Source organism: Meleagris gallopavo, chromosome 8 (genome assembly GCF_905368555.1).
Source record: "Meleagris gallopavo chromosome 8, MGAL_WU_HG_1.1, whole genome shotgun sequence".
Lineage (NCBI taxonomy): Eukaryota > Metazoa > Chordata > Aves > Galliformes > Phasianidae > Meleagris > Meleagris gallopavo.
In genome coordinates this window covers 22,922,882-22,938,443 of record NC_139411.1, presented here as the reverse complement: position 1 = coordinate 22,938,443, position 15,562 = coordinate 22,922,882, and the positions used below count along the sequence as shown (strand labels likewise).

At 40.8% G+C, this 15,562-nt stretch overlaps 2 protein-coding genes across 4 annotated transcripts; one reads left to right on the top strand and one right to left on the bottom strand.

Moving 5' to 3' along the window:
* Window positions 1-42: 42 nt before the first annotated feature.
* On the top strand, window positions 43-3,134 carry ATP5MK (ATP synthase membrane subunit k). Of its 3 annotated transcripts, XM_010714656.4 has the most exons (5): window positions 58-180; window positions 700-733; window positions 1,889-1,986; window positions 2,071-2,166; window positions 3,051-3,134. In XM_010714656.4, the coding sequence occupies exons 3-4, from the start codon at window positions 1,900-1,902 to the stop codon at window positions 2,161-2,163; spliced, it is 180 nt and encodes a 59-aa protein (XP_010712958.1). In that variant the 5' UTR covers window positions 58-180; window positions 700-733; window positions 1,889-1,899; the 3' UTR covers window positions 2,164-2,166; window positions 3,051-3,134. The 3 variants fall into 3 exon arrangements, with proteins under 3 accessions (XP_003208174.1, XP_010712958.1, XP_010712956.1); XM_003208126.4 differs by lacking the exon at window positions 700-733 and having other exon boundaries at window positions 43-180; XM_010714654.4 differs by lacking the exon at window positions 700-733 and having other exon boundaries at window positions 72-223.
* Window positions 3,135-4,204: 1,070 nt separating this feature from the next.
* On the bottom strand, window positions 4,205-15,334 carry TAF5 (TATA-box binding protein associated factor 5). Its single transcript, XM_085229173.1, has 11 exons — window positions 14,761-15,334; window positions 13,335-13,575; window positions 11,874-12,189; window positions 11,126-11,289; window positions 10,550-10,685; window positions 9,944-10,064; window positions 9,128-9,257; window positions 8,323-8,487; window positions 7,742-7,919; window positions 7,429-7,606; window positions 4,205-6,185 (listed from the first exon to the last, which is right to left on the bottom strand). The coding sequence occupies exons 1-11, from the start codon at window positions 15,272-15,274 to the stop codon at window positions 5,968-5,970; spliced, it is 2,361 nt and encodes a 786-aa protein (XP_085085299.1). The 5' UTR covers window positions 15,275-15,334; the 3' UTR covers window positions 4,205-5,967.
* Window positions 15,335-15,562: the final 228 nt, after the last annotated feature.

Sequence of the window (15,562 nt, the reverse complement as noted above, 5' to 3'; positions counted from 1 at the left end):
GAGGAAGCGGCGGGCCGTTCTCTAGGCCGCGAGGGGGGCGGGACGGAGGGAGCGTCCTGCTTCCGTGGGACAGCCAATCAGCGTGCGGATCGTGGCTGCGCGCGCAGCTGGGCGGCCGCCATCTTGTGGGAGGGCACTGAAGAAGGGCAGAGCGAGGCGGTGAACAAGGAGGCGGTCAAGGTAGTGGTGGCGGCTGTGGTGGGAGGGAGCCTGTCTGGCCTGGGTACGGGTCTCTGTCTCCCGCTCTTTCTGGTGGACTTTGCTGCTGGGTGAGAGGGCGGTTGTACGTGGTGTTGGGCTATGGCTGTTCTCAATGGCGCCCGCGACCTTCAGCCTCTGTGCTGCCTCCTCAGCGAGGCAGCATCTGTGAGGGGGAGGCCGAGGGCAGGGAGCTCTTCTGAAAAGGAAAGCTTGTGTTGCGCTGTATGGGCTCCGAGCCGCCCTCGGAAGGTTCCCAGTGACTCTTCTCCAGGGTTTTGCTTCGGTCTTGTGTAAATAAAGATGAGGTTGGCTTTCCAAATCGTCTACTGCAAATGTCTGGGGAGGTTTCTTTGAGGATCTTCACTGTTTCACCCTCAGCTGGGTGTAGGCAGGCATCTCTAACCGCATAGCAGAGGTGTTACAGGGTGGGGTTTGTGCAAGGGTTGTGTTCATGAATGTAGAACCAGCTACAGCCATTCTCTGTATCTATTTTACCAGGGTACCAGGGATTTCAGCATCTCTGCCAAGCTTGGTAGGTAGTGTGCAGCATGTGTGCTTCCTTCGAGCTGATGTATAAAGTAAACAAGTATCTGTCCTAAATATAAGACTTCCTTAAGCATAAGAGAAGGATACTCTTAGAAAAGATATCTCTAACCATTAAAACCTCTCCTGCTGTAAGGAAGATCAGACACTGAAACAGGCTCTCCAGGGCATTTGTGGAGCCTCCATCTCCGGAGATACTCAAAACCTAATGACAAGTCCATGAGTGACCGTGTTTTGATCAGGTTGGGGTTGGACTATGTGATCTCTAGAGGTGCCAGCATCAACCAATGATTCTGCAAGTATGCTCCTGTATGTTTGGTAGGCTGTTGAGTTAACTGACTTCTTGCAGTAGACCTGGAATTTTGGCCTAGGTGCAGACAAAATGCAAAGGCATGCTCTCAGGTGCTTGGTGATTTCACTATACCTGTGAAAACACTTATAAGGTCCCATACTTGCCTCAATTGTCTTGCTGGTATAGCTGAAAACTGAGTAGAAATATGTATTTTAGCCCAATCTGGTCAAGTAAGATACAACAGTAATGTGCAACTGTGAGCAGAGCAGGTTTTAATGACCAAACACTTGTATTATAATATAGTTTGGAAGTTGCAGTGCAGCATTTTGAATTGCAAAATGGAGCAGTGGTCTTGACTGAATCAGGTCACTGCTGAGCTTTTGAATGTGCAATTGAAACTATTCCCCAGCTGAGTTTAGGATGTGTTATTTTAATTAAGTATTGCAAATTCCTGAGCAACTGCTAGAAAACTCTATTGAATGGTTGTGTAGGCAGGACTGGCAGTTTGGGTGTTTTTTTTGTTTTGTTTTGGTTTTTTTGAGGAATATTCCTTAATGTTGTTATCATCATACAGACTACTTTTTACATACCTAATTTCTGTTAAATGAACTCTGGAAAGTCTGAAGTGCTCTCCTTTTCAGAGCTTCTTATTTTCTTATTTTCTTGCCTTTTAAGATGCAGTGCTCTGAATGTGCCCGTTCTACAGTGTAAATCTAGTCTGTTAAATGTTCTGAAAACATTTTAATAGCTGTCAGTGGAAGAACTAAGCACAGTATGGAGATCAGTTTGATCTTCTATTGATCCTTTACAACTGACTGTAACACTTATTAACTGTCTTGTATTGCTTGTTAGAACCAGCAACCATGGCTGGCCATGACTCAGGATCTCAACACCAGTTCACTGGCTTTCAGAAGTACTTCAATTCCTACACCATCACAGGCAGAAGGAATGTATGTATCATGATAATTTTTGTAGTCTGGTAATAATGATGTTTTCTGAGTTTTAGACTGACAGTAAACTTTTTTTTTTTACAGTACGTAATAGCAACATATACAGGCGTTGCAATGCTAGTCTTGTATTTCAAGCTCAGACCTAAAAAGAAGACTCCTGCTGTGGCAGATAAGTAAATGGTAAGCGGACAATGTTCTTCCAGAAAATGATTCAATTCCAACTCAGGAAGAAAGAGTGACAAAGAAACTAAGAACAAAACATAATTAGGAGAAGAAACACAGGCATGTGAATTCTGTGCACAATTTTAAACCTCAATTATGTTATAGAGGTTTTTTTGGGGGGGTGGAGGGACATCCTGAACAACTAGGTCATTACTGGGGTCTATAGAAATCATGAGTTACTACTGTTCTTTTTGTTCTTCAGACATGCCAAACAGGGTTAGGGATCCCCATGCAGAGTAAACAAGGAAGGAGGAATGGATGGATGTTGCATCTAGGTGTATCAGATTTTGCCTACACAGTATGTGCCTGAGATTTATCCTTTTGCTGTACAAAAAAAAATAATAACTATTGCTACTACTGCTTTGAGTATTGAAATAAAGTAATAGTTAATGACTTAGTTATTAATTGTATCTGAGAATTCTAAGAGGAGATTAATGCTGCATTGTTAAGACCTTCTTTTGAACAGAGAAAAGGAGCACTATACACTAAAGCTGTATGCATTGAGACCTGAGTAGGCAAGGACCATAGGGAAGTGGTTGAGCTTGTTCTTATGTAGCAAAAACCAAGTGTTACAATATAAAGTCCACTTTCAAATACATTTTCACTGAAATGGCATTTTGAAAAAACCTTTGTGTTGTCCTCACAGCCTGAAAATGCGTAGAAAACAATAAGCTTCAGCTTATTATCACTGTTTATGATAAAGGAATACTACTTCGTTTTTTTTTAATGTGTTGAAATTTGCCTGCTTTTATGTAAAACTGTTTGGACTGTGGGAAGGGATGAAGCTCAAATAGCAAGCCTTGCACGGTGGTACTAATATGTTTGCTCTCATCTCTTGGCAGGTTTCTGGCATGTCTGAAGCACCAATCTGTGTCATTGTAAAGGAAGCTGATGTCCTGTGATGGCTAATAAAATATAAACAATTATTTGCTTTATTGGAAATATGACATGGTGCAAAGAAGCAGAAGTGGGGTACTTCTTCCTATTTCAAAAATAATTTGTAGTGGAGATGGAGTAGCTGATTCTTTCCTGATTTGGTCTTATTTGCTGTTGTAACACATCCTAAAATACACAACCTGAGCACTTAGTAGTGATTTAGGGAAGATCTCAGCAGCATGATCATAACAAGCACAGAGCTTACAGCTGCTCAGAGCATCTCTGTGTTGCCAAGTGTCATAGTGGACATCGGTAAACTTGCATGGCTTGCAATACTTGGTTGTGCTGGTTACTCTTTTTTTTTTTTTTCCACACTTCCAGCTACTAGCTTACATGGAAACCATTACTTCATTAATGATAATGCAATGCAGAATAGCAGTCAGCTGCAGCCTCTGTTGCCTATATTTTGAATAGAATCTTTCTGGTTTTTAGTGAAAACATCCCACCATAGTGTGATCAAACCCTAGCACACAAGTAAGGACTTTCTCAAAATGTTGACCTATATGTACAGCCAGCTCTCTGCCCACCCCCTAAAGCTGGTATATCATGTTCTCTACCCACTGTCTTTCTACAACAAAGTTCAGTAAAATTCATTTCCTTTGATGAAGATGATTACACAGCACAGTGCTTCTTAGCAGGTCACCAGCAACAAGGGTTGCAGGTGGGACCTGTGATGCAAAAGTGAGACAAAAAAACCCCTAAACTTAGGAGGTAAGCATGGTTGCTGGCAAAAAGAGTGTAGGTCAGAGGAAATTACACGAGGTTCTTGTGCTCTCCCTCCAGTCTTAATTTATTATTAAAGCCATCCTTCTGCATAAAACTAGTCTTTCTGTCCTGTTTACATCAACAGCCTCTGTCCTTCATGACTTTTGCATCCAATTGGCTAAAATGTATCACATACAGTTAGAACTAAATATAAGTTAAACAACTAGTCATCAACTGCTGAACTACTTTGTTTCTCCTAGCAGAGTACTCACATTTAAAAGCACTGCTCTCGCATCCACTGCAGCTGTCAAGGAAAGAAAGCATCTTCCAACATACAGTCTACAAACACAAGCTATGTGGTTTTAGTATTTATTATACTATCAAAAGTATAAAACTGTACAAAATAAAAAGGCAGAATGCAGCAGTGTTTTCTTCAAGCTCTCAATGCTGTATGTGCTTTTAGGTAACTTGCTTAATTTACTACAATTTTATTTAAGTCCAGCTGGTCATATTGAGTGCTAGGAAATTTTGATGTACCTTCACAGATAAAATCCATAATAGTTTAGTTTTAACCATTTGTCTTTAAAGAAAGTTTCCAAATTAGTTTCCTTATGAATTTTCCACCCTTATTTTGACATTTAATGCCCTAATGCCCCTTTACTCCAAGGCTTAGTCAGAAAAAGGATGAGATAGGAGGTAGTTCTTTGTTTACCTTAGAAATGTAAAGTCTTGGTTTTCTGCATCTTCAGTAGAGAGCCAGCAGATTGTTTAAGTGCCTGAGCCCTTACTGCAAGTAACAGGGAATACAAACTGAGATTTCCTTGTGTGTAGTTTGTAGAAGATTCTAAGAGGCCTTTCCGTATATTCCCATTCATAGACCCCAAAACATGGTCTATCCTCCCAGTGTTTTGTATGTTTTACTTTTCCTTAGAAGCTCTGAGCTTTACTGGTTGTCCAGCAAGACTTACTGGAGTACAGCAGGGGTTTTTTTGGGTGGCAACTGTCACATAAGCAGACAAGCCAGCCTTTCAAAAGCAAACTGATAGCATACTGACGACTGAGTAAGCTTTTTGCTCTGCAATTTCTTGATCTTTCACTAGTTTTTACAGTGTGATGTATTAAACTATATGCTGAAAGGATGCTGTTTTTTTAAAGTTTTTCAAGTCTAATAGAACATATGAAGGTTTAAGTATATTGTTTTTAAAATTAGGTGATGCATGTCAGTTGTCCTTTTTCCCTAAACCATCCGTCCAAAGAATTCACATTGCAACTTGTGTTGCTTATCACACAGCAGCAGCTACTTGTCAGAACAGAATAACAAGATCTGCATTTCTAATAACTCAAAAGAGCACAGAAGTTTGAAATCTTTTCAGGACTTGGTACTTAGATGCATAAAAACTACATATAACTTCTCTGCAGTTCCCCGCAAGCCTCTTCCTTTTGGGCTTATTCTTTCAATGCCCCGTTTGTTGCTGTAATATTCTCACCATACCTGTTACCCAGCCCAGGCTATAGTGAGTTAAACTACATTCTTCTTTTCTGAGTCTGAAGTTTTTACCTGTGTTTGAGACTGGTTAAACATTACCAAACCGTACATTAAGTGCTTTAAAAAAAATCATTTGAGAACAAATACCAAGGCTGTTAACTTTCCAGAAGTTTCAGCAGAGCTCAATACCATCTCTGAGAGGAGGCAGGCATTTTCATATATATATATATATATATATATATATATGTATGTATGTGTATATATATATATGAAAACGTATGTATAATGTATAATATGAAATGTATGTATGTATGTATATATAGTATGTATATATATATACACACATATATACATATATATACACGTACGTACACATTTATCAAAAGCACCATGAAACAATTCCTTCCTTCAAACTCACATTGTCTTGTCAATCTCCAGCATTTTCAAACTGTGAGAGCAGAATATGTGAATTATGAGAGCAGAACAGAGATGTTGCTTGAGTTAGTTTACATAGTTTTGTTTTTCCTGCAATGGACTGGTGAAGTCCACCCATACAAGACATTTCTCTTCATCTCACATCCTGAGGTCACTGCTGCAACAATTTGGCACAGCCAGTCTTACGTCTTCCTGATCTACTGTGAACTGTAGGCTCCTGCAGCTAGCAGCAAGTTCCTGCGTGTAAAATGAAGATGTACAACTGGAGTTGATTTGGTCATGTATGTACCTAGTAACAAGTCCTGTGAGTTTTCAGGCAAGTTTATGTGTCCAGTGGCTGTAGTAAAGTCATCCGTTTCTAAATCTTCAAATGCTTTCACTGCATCCCACAGCCGAACTGTGTTATCCATTGAACCTAAAAAGGAATAAAGGAAAGTAACATTTAAAAGTCTTTTCCTTGCTAGATAGCAAGAAAACACAATAGGAATTAAAACTCACAAAGCAGAATTACTCATAACTGAATACTAAGCCCTCATCCTGCAATGAAGCATTTTTAAACAAGCCTTTAACACAGCAAAAGCACACATAAAAGCTATCATCTGTAATCTAACAGGAACTATGGATAAAGTGCAAAGAAGCATATCTGGGTTTCCATCCTATTAGCCAGCACTTGAAAAGGCAAGATAACCTTAGGGCTACATGCCAACTCCACCAGATGTTTATGATTTTAAGTCACACAATAACTGGTGGGGTTTTATTGATACTTGAATACTTTCTTTGATAGACAGAAGACCCCAGTATTTTGCAGGCCCAGTGGTCTGTGATTTCATTGGAGCACTGTTCAGCTGAAGGATCCACCATGCAGGCTGGATCAAACCTGCACTCCAGAAGCATTCACTCTGTGGTAGCAGCTCACTCAGGATTCTTAAAGCACTGCAGTTAGGAGCAGGGAACTAAAAACCTAGCCTGGTTTCATAAGGAAATTACTTAGCATAAAGCTTACAGTATCTGTACATTATTTCTTCTATCAGTAACTTGAACTTTTTCACTAACTTCAACTAGTTGACAGAACAGAGCAAATTTGGAATTTCCTAAATTCCTATGCATTTTAAGACAACAGTTCACAGAGATGAAACTCTGTGCCTTCACAGAGTGAAAAAAGTGGCAAAGGAGCCCTACCAAATCAGCCACCAGAGCATCCATGTAGACAAGCAGGAAAACCAAGCAAACTTCATAAGTTCCACTGCTCATAAACCTGATCGTTGATGTATAATTTTATATTAAAAATCTAGCATGAAGAAACAGTAAGGCTACAGATTACAGATTACTTTCTTGCCCTCTCTTCAAGTCCTGCTACGTGCCTCCCACCTCTCCTCCCATCTCAGTACCCAAGCATCTTTAAGTCCAGCCATTTCTTGTCTGCCCTAGAAGTATTTCTGACTTCAGTTTACACCAGCACTATATACAGACCCCAACCTTCACTATCAATTAACCTTTCCTTCAGTTCCCAGAATACCTTGTAGCACTAGTTTAAATTTGCTACTTCTGCTTAAGAAAGTGACTAATTTGTCTTCCACGGCTTAAGGAATCCATTACATAATCCCACTTCATATAGATGGAAACACAATGGAAACTTGCTTGCTTCCAGTGACTTTTACCTGATGCTAAAATCTCCCCATCTCTACTGAATCGGAGCGCATAGATAGTGTCAGTGTGCCCTTTCAGTTCTCCGACCATCAAGCCATGTCCAATATCCCACAGCAGAACTCTGCCATCTGTTGCTCCAGTAGCCAGGAATCGTCCATTAGGAGAAAATGCCAACGAATGAATCGGACCCTACAAAAGACATTTGCAGAGAGGAAAGTCAAAACAGCTAATTAAGCCTACTTAACCAGTCAATCTGTATTCCGAACGCTGTACTCTTCAGAATCCCACCATAGAAATTAAGTCACATCGGTGATGTGCCTTTACCTTATGTCCAGTGAATATTCTTACACAATTTCCATTTAAAACATCCCAGAGCCGTACAGTCCTGTCTGCTGAGCCAGTGGCAATATAGTTAGAGTTAGGGTGAAATCGAGTACATGTCACATCTGCAAGGTGGCCAGCAAATATCCGTAAAGGCTGGTAATGATCTGTCGCCCACAGTCTGAAAAGAAAAGCTTTCTTAATAACGGGAGCCCCCATGAAGTTCAGAATCTGTTGCACGGTAATAAAAAAAGGAAGGAATTAATGAGTGGCTTCTTACTGGTAAGTTTACTGAATTAGCAGGATCTGTTCTGGAAAACTATGCTTTTCAGAAGGGAGAAATAAAGAATATTCTGTCGTGGTTAATAAACAACAGAAGAAAATATTTTTAATTAAATGACCACAATAGAGGATGCTATCTCTGATGTGTATTGAAAAGAAAAAAAATATATACATTAAAACAGCTGCTTAGTATTTTAACTCATTTCCCATAATAAGTTAGCCTATAGTATATCAGCCAATAATCACTTCCAGAGTTAATTCACCACAAAACTGATATGTAGAAAACTCATCTAATTTCTTACCTAGCCACTCTGTCGTGTCCCCCTGACACAAAGTAATATCCGTAAGGAGAGAATTGTGTATCCCATACTGGATAGTTGTGTCCTTTATATCCCACCAGACATGTGAATGTTTGGAGGCTCCACAATCTGACAGTACCATCCTCAGAACAGGACAACAGGTAGTTCCTGTCACAGGAGAAAGTACAGTACATTATATATCAAATTAACACTGTAATTCTAAGATACATAAAACTTTCCACCGGGCAGCTACGATTTAGTATGTCCCATATAAATCAGCATTTCAGTGAAGTAAGCAACGATCAAGTGTTCAGGAAGAATTGAGGTCCTTATGCAAAAGAGACATTTGAATGTTGATGATTAACTCTGATGACACAGAAATACAGAGGGGCACATTACGTTCACACGAAGAAAAAAAACAAAACCAAACAGTAAATTGCTGTGCTATATTACTTTAAAATTATTTTAATGTAACTCTGAATTAAATGGTAGGATTCCCTGAATGTGATCTCGGTATGAATTCTTTTTCTTAATTCATAAGAAATTATGAATAGACTGTATGCATAGAGTACAGATCATATACAGACTCTATATTCATGTTCCATGCAAAGTTTACTTCTCAGCTGTATTTCTGTGATGGTTGTCTCTTGTGTAGCTTACACAATGTTTTAAATTCTGTTATTTTAAGGGAGACAAAAGTGTTACTTTAATCTTCTGGAAAAAGCTGCATTAAAAACACGTTCACATTCGTAGCATACGATTAAGACTCAAGACAAGCAAACTAATTAGCTTGTAAACTTTATTTTACCTATCAGGACTGAAGCTGGTGCCATAGACAGGTCCACTGTGACCATATAAAATCTTCAACTCACTTGCAGTTTTCTCATCCATGATCCTCTCCAAGACATCATCTGATTCTTTGTCAATCAGACTGAGGTCTGCAATATTTCAAAGTTCATGCATCATAACAACTGTCAGAGGTTCAAAGACAAATGCCGTGAAAACAAGTAACGTTCTCCAAAAGCGATAAGTAACTCATGAACAAAAGCACCTTGAAATAGGTCATGGGGAAGTATGTACAATGGCACTTACAACACTTCTACCCTTGTAAAAGGTGACAACGATACTTTACATAAATAATCACTCTGTCACAAGTCTTCATAATAGATAAAATCGATAAAAACTCATAATAGATAAGATCTTGATTGGTTTATTATTCATACATGTATTGTTTAGCCTTAAGATACACTTCTTGAGATGACAAACTTTCACATCTTTTCCCAGGTATTTTGACAGCTTCCCACTACACACAACTTAAAATAACTTTCAATCTGTAGGCTACCATTTGCTGAACACCACAGCCACATTTCATTTCAGCACCAAGACTAAGAACTGTTCACTTGCGTGCAGGCTGCCTGGCAGTAGGTGTACACAACCAGGTATCTCATTCCTTTAAAAATATATTTTTCTAATGATAAGATGCAAATATACAACTGTGCACAATGTTTCTTCATAGTAACAACATGCAACTGCTCAAAACAACTCTCCTGACAGACACAGTTTTCTGTTCACACACGTGACACAAACAATACACACTGACATTCAATTTTTTTGACTTAATTACCTGCTGCTGCTTTCACACTACGTAGCTTTTTCGGAGTCACGGACCACACTCTGACTGTAGAGTCAGCAAAGCCTCCTACAATCATGCTAGAGTCATCTGTAATATCCACTGCAGTTAAACCCTATAGACAAAATAGCTACTGATGTTGTTTGTAGCTTTCACAGTGTATTTCAAACATTACCCAATCTTATACATTAAAGGGAGAATTAACTATACTCATTTAACAAAAATAGAATAGTTTGGACAAACACATATTTGAAATAAACACACAAATTCTCGCACCACTAGAAAGAAAAATATACAGATGAGGCAGAGTTAATGATGACAAAGCAGCACTGCTTCCCAGTATTTTGGTGCAAATTATTTACTGTATTCTGTAGAATACACTCAGAGTCACATCGGAAAAGTGAAAGAAAGAATTAAGGCAAAATCAGAGCAAACCCAAGGAACATAGAAATGAGTTTAAGGAAGTCTATAAGTAGAATTTTGAATGTTCCAAATGCTCTGACAACCAACATTAACTCTTCAGTCTTCTTTCTTTATTACGAGTGAAGTTTATCATTTTGATTCCCTCCTTCATATCGCCCAAATTCTTCTTTTACCAACCTGATAAGCATTAAGGAACGTGTAGAAACAGATGGAAGGCAGGCACTCTGGCCCAAGACGCACACGTCTGGCAGCTTCCTTCATGTTCATCACTTTATCCAGTTTATCTGAGTCTTTCAGTTCAGGAAGAGGAATTCTAGAAGCACACATATTTTACGTACTTTCCATATTGTCAATTTAAACAGAGAAAGCAGAATCTTCACATGCAACCTTATAACTCAATATCCAAATAACAAAATAAAATCAGAAGAATGAAGTACTATGTAAAAGATTGATGAGAAAAAGAAGCAATAGCTTTAAGAATTCCAGACAGGTAGTGAAATGAGCTAACTAATTGAGTATGACTAGAAAAGATGAGGTAACCAAATAAAATCAAGGGAAATCTAGATTGACATGAAGGGCAAAGACAGAAGGTTACATGCTAAGCTTTGCATTACCTCCCCTGAAGTCTTATGGCTAAAGCTGTCTACAGCTGAAATGGACAAAGAGCTAAAAACATTATGTGACCAGCATTGCACATTTGGCATGATAATGCTGGATTTAACAAGAGTTCTCTACACATCATTTCCTTGGTACCTGTTTTGAGGAGGAGCATTAGGGTCTTGTTTTTTACTTTTTGACCCTACACTGTCTCTTTTAGGTTTTTTCTTCTTTGGTTTTCCTTCCTCGTTCTCTCCTTCTTCATCTTCATCATCCAAAGGCACATCAAATTCTGGTTCTTTCAATAAGCCAAAGAACACCTGCAAACCAATAAGATACATATGACATAACAGTAACTGCTGCTCTTACTGAAAACTAATTTTTCAGTCTGAAAGGGACAGCTCTACTAAATTTAACATTACTGCATTCACTACTGATTAGCCTGTCACAAGTGTAGTACATGTTCTACTGTTTTACCCAACAATTGATCTGGACAACTGTGCGCTCTCCCATAACCTCTTAGTGCTTCTTCTTTACATAATTTATTTGTGTGGCATTGTGGTACTACACTACTGAGACCTACCCAACAGTCTTTGCAGTAACAACTGGAAGTAAGAACTATTGCTGCTGTACTAGAAAAGATGCCAGATGGGTCAATTTTAAAACTACCCAGCAAAATCATGAGTTTAAATCTAGTTCAGCAAACAGAATATAGAGCTGTCTATCACAGTTCCTTCTACCAGTCAGTGACACATTTTGATTTCTCTACTCCTGATAACATCTATTTGCACAGAACTCTTCCTTTACTTTTTTCATGTTGTCTTCATGTAGCAATAGTCAGTACTTCCTGAAAAACTACTCTGGAAATGGTCAATAATAAAGAGCAACAATCTTTTTCCCCTACCTTCGCTTTATTTGCCTCTCGTTTTGCCTCCCCAGCCAAGCTTCCAACCATAGCATCTATCTGTTGTTTACTACGAGGCATTCCGTCAAAAATATCAATGTAGAGATGTTCCTGAACAATGTTCCAGATCTGGTTGTTCTGCTTTTCCTGAAGATGCCTCTTCAAGAGTTGGTAAGAGTCACGGGAAATACGCAGAACAAACTTGCTTGTTCGGAAATCCAGCATGGTCTCATTGCCCTTCATGTGTTCTTTTTTGGTTAAGCTAGATAATACACGGAGGTCATCCTGGTAATAACATTCCTGATCCCCATGGAACCTATTGAAATAATTTAACATGTGGTAAAATACTTATTAGGAAAACATTATCTCCCAAGTACTTAATTATATCATTTTAAAATGAAACGCAGTAGCTTCCAAAGGTTCCTCAATAACTATATATGGAATGATCTTTCTGCTGGAATAAAATTCCTTCCACAAAGAATTAGCAACTTACTGTACACAGTAAAATTAATCAAGAGTTAAAAAAAAAAAAGTAACAAGATGTAGAGAGTACACAGAAATGCATATGCACAAAGGATTACTGCCTGAAGTAAATAGTTACACTAATACATTTATTTACATAAATGAAACTTCAATTAGTGGTACCATAGAGTACAAGGCATTTCTTATTATGTAAGACTACCTGGATGTATTTATAACTGACTCGTTATATGAATATGCACATTTAACAATGAATACATTCCTCACTTTCCACTCACGTTACCTAACAGCTGACATACATCTAGAGAAAATGAGCTTCCATTTTTAATTCAAATCATTTATAAGATACTTGTGGCAGGGAACATTTTAACTATTTAAAGAACTTTTTTTCTGACCATATTTGAGGGATAAACACAGGTTGAAATGTTTTATAATCAGTCTGATCCAGGAATATAAATTAAATTTAAATTTACCCTCAAGTGATAAAGACATGAAGCATAGTAAGAGCACAAATAAACGTAGATTAACGATAAATCATTTCCTTTAATCTCAGAAGAATTTAAATATATATACTATGATATTAGTAAATATTTAAAGACTGCACTGCTTTGGATCTCAGTGCAACTTTCAAGGAAATGAGCCCACAATCTTTCCCTAAAGCAGCAGCATCTTTTCATTGATACTTTGCAGCAGGGAACCCACCACAACATAAACACCATTAAAATCTGCATGCGTACAGTTCAAAAGCATGGAGTTTGCACACCTTTCTAATACTGGAGGTTGGAAAAGAATTAACAATTACAGCAAACCACAGACTGTAAGTCCCTTCAGCATTACAAAAGAACACGTGTTTGTATATGTATATATTTATATATATATGCACATACACACACACACATCTATGCCAGCCACTACAGCTAACAGACTTAATCAAAGTAGCAGACACCACATAAGGGAATTACACAAATTAAAATCACTTACCTTTCAAAAAAAGACTTAGCTTCACTCTCATGTTGATTGTAGACCAACTCCAAGTACATGTGCACAAAGAGAGGATAAAACAGCTGAGACAATTCGGCTCGATGACAGTCCAGGGAACACTCAATGAAGTTTTTTAAACCGCTGTAGTACTCCTCGTACAGCGTTGGGTCCCCCTGCTGATTGTAGGCAGACAACACTGCACTCACATCTGGCTGATCCTCCACAACAACACCTCCTCCAACTGCAAAAGCATTAGCATATAACAGATTATAATGCTGCCTCAAAGAGCAATACACAGATAGCAAATATACAGTGGCTAACAACTCCTATGCTGAGGTGAGGCACTAAGAACAAAGCAGAACATTGTCTTGCATTTGTTCAGCTCTACCTTTAAGTGATACAATTCAGAGGATGGTGGTACATGAACTATAGTCCAGCAACTGATTCTTCAAGTACAGTTCATCATTTTTTGTGCCTTCCTTGCCAAAAGTTGCCTACAAAGTGTTTAACATAGTGCCTAACTCAGCTAAGGTAAGTGGAAAAAAAAGCTAGTGTCACAACAGAATTCTTCACTGCAAGGGTAGAAACTGTCAAATGAGGAGCTGAATATTTTTAAGCCTGTAAGATATAATCACTACAATTATTTTGCTTCTAACGAGCCAGCAAATTAAGTTAATCAATTGAACAATTTATCAAGACCACTTCACAACCATTACAGGGCAGTGACTTTCTGTCACTTCCTAGCACTCTCATAGCAGTCATTAAACACTTTCATTTCTTGGTCTTCTATCTTAATATACACGTACCTCCTATCAGATGATGCCAGGAACAAGCTGACTTCATATTGTACTCTTACTGCCATTCAGACATATAAGTTCCTGAAACACTTCCAATAGTATGTAAAGCTGCCCCACAGAACATCTTCATTAAAATTTATTACACACGATTTGAGGAACAACTAAAGCTGTTGTCAGCTGGCACTAGAAATGCATAAAGCCTGCTCCACGAGTACCCTACTGCTCCTTCTTCAAAATGCAGCACTTTGTAAGTCGGAGCTCTGGCAACATCCCTACAGCCATCACCTCTAATTACAAAGGGAATCTTCAGCCTCTCATGATGCCCTTCTTGAGATGGTACCCAAAAACAATGGGAAGCACTTAGCCCAGCAAGTAAAACAGACAGCCTATCCTTGGTCCCCTCCTGTAAGAGGTGCACCCCAAAATCACGATCTCTTCTGGAGTTGCATGGCAGACTGCTAGAACCACCGATTCCCCCGAGGACTGGGGTGCAGCCTTATCCGTCCCCGGAGGAGCCACCCAGGGGAGCACAGCCCGTGCCTCAGCATCACAGAGCCCCGAGGCAGCGGGAAGCACACCGAGTCCCTCAGGGCGGGCCCCCCCTCCCGCAGCTGCCGAGCGGGTCTCACCTTTCCCCGGTGGCACTGCGGCCGCTGCCGCCACCCCCGGGCTGGAAGAGGCGACGGGGGCGACGCTGCCTCCTATCGCGATGGCGGCGGCGGCGGTGACCCGGCTGAGCAGCGCCTCGCTGCTGCTGGCATCCCCTTCGCCCCCCGGGGCTCCAGGGAGCCCGGCACCGGCGGGGCTGAGGGCGGCGGCTCCGAGGTCCTCGCCGAGCAGACGGGCTTCGCGACGCAGGATCTCCTCGGACTCGCGGAGGTTGCTGCGCCGCAGGAACTGCAGCACGGCCACCAGCGTCTGCCGGTCCAGCGCCGCCGGAGAGGCGGCCGGGCCCGGTGCCGAGGGCTTACCGGACGACGCATCACCGGCGCTCCCCGCCGCCTCCCCCTCCGCCGCCGCGGCCGACGGAGCGGGGGGAGCGGCGGTGGCGGGGGGAGCGGCGGGAGGCTGAGGCGGCGTCCCCGCCTCCGGGTCCGGCTTCACCGCGGCAACCTCCGCCGGCTCCTCAGGTACCGCCGCCATCTTGCATCGCCCCCCATTCGCCGGTGGCGGGCGGCTGCCGCCAAGCGCGGATGTTTTTGCGACAGTCAGGGCAAAGGAAGGGCGCCGCCCTCTGTGACTGGCAGAGCGCTCGTAGCATCATTTTGCGACACTGCCGGGACGGCTTTACGGCAGCGAGGTGGTCTGTGAGCGCAGTGCGCCGGGTTCGGCGGTGCTGCTCCGCGGGCGTCCTGCCTCAAATACGGACCGGTGACCGCGTGGGCGCGAACCACGGGGCGGACCGCTATTTTCTGTGCGCGTATGCAAGAG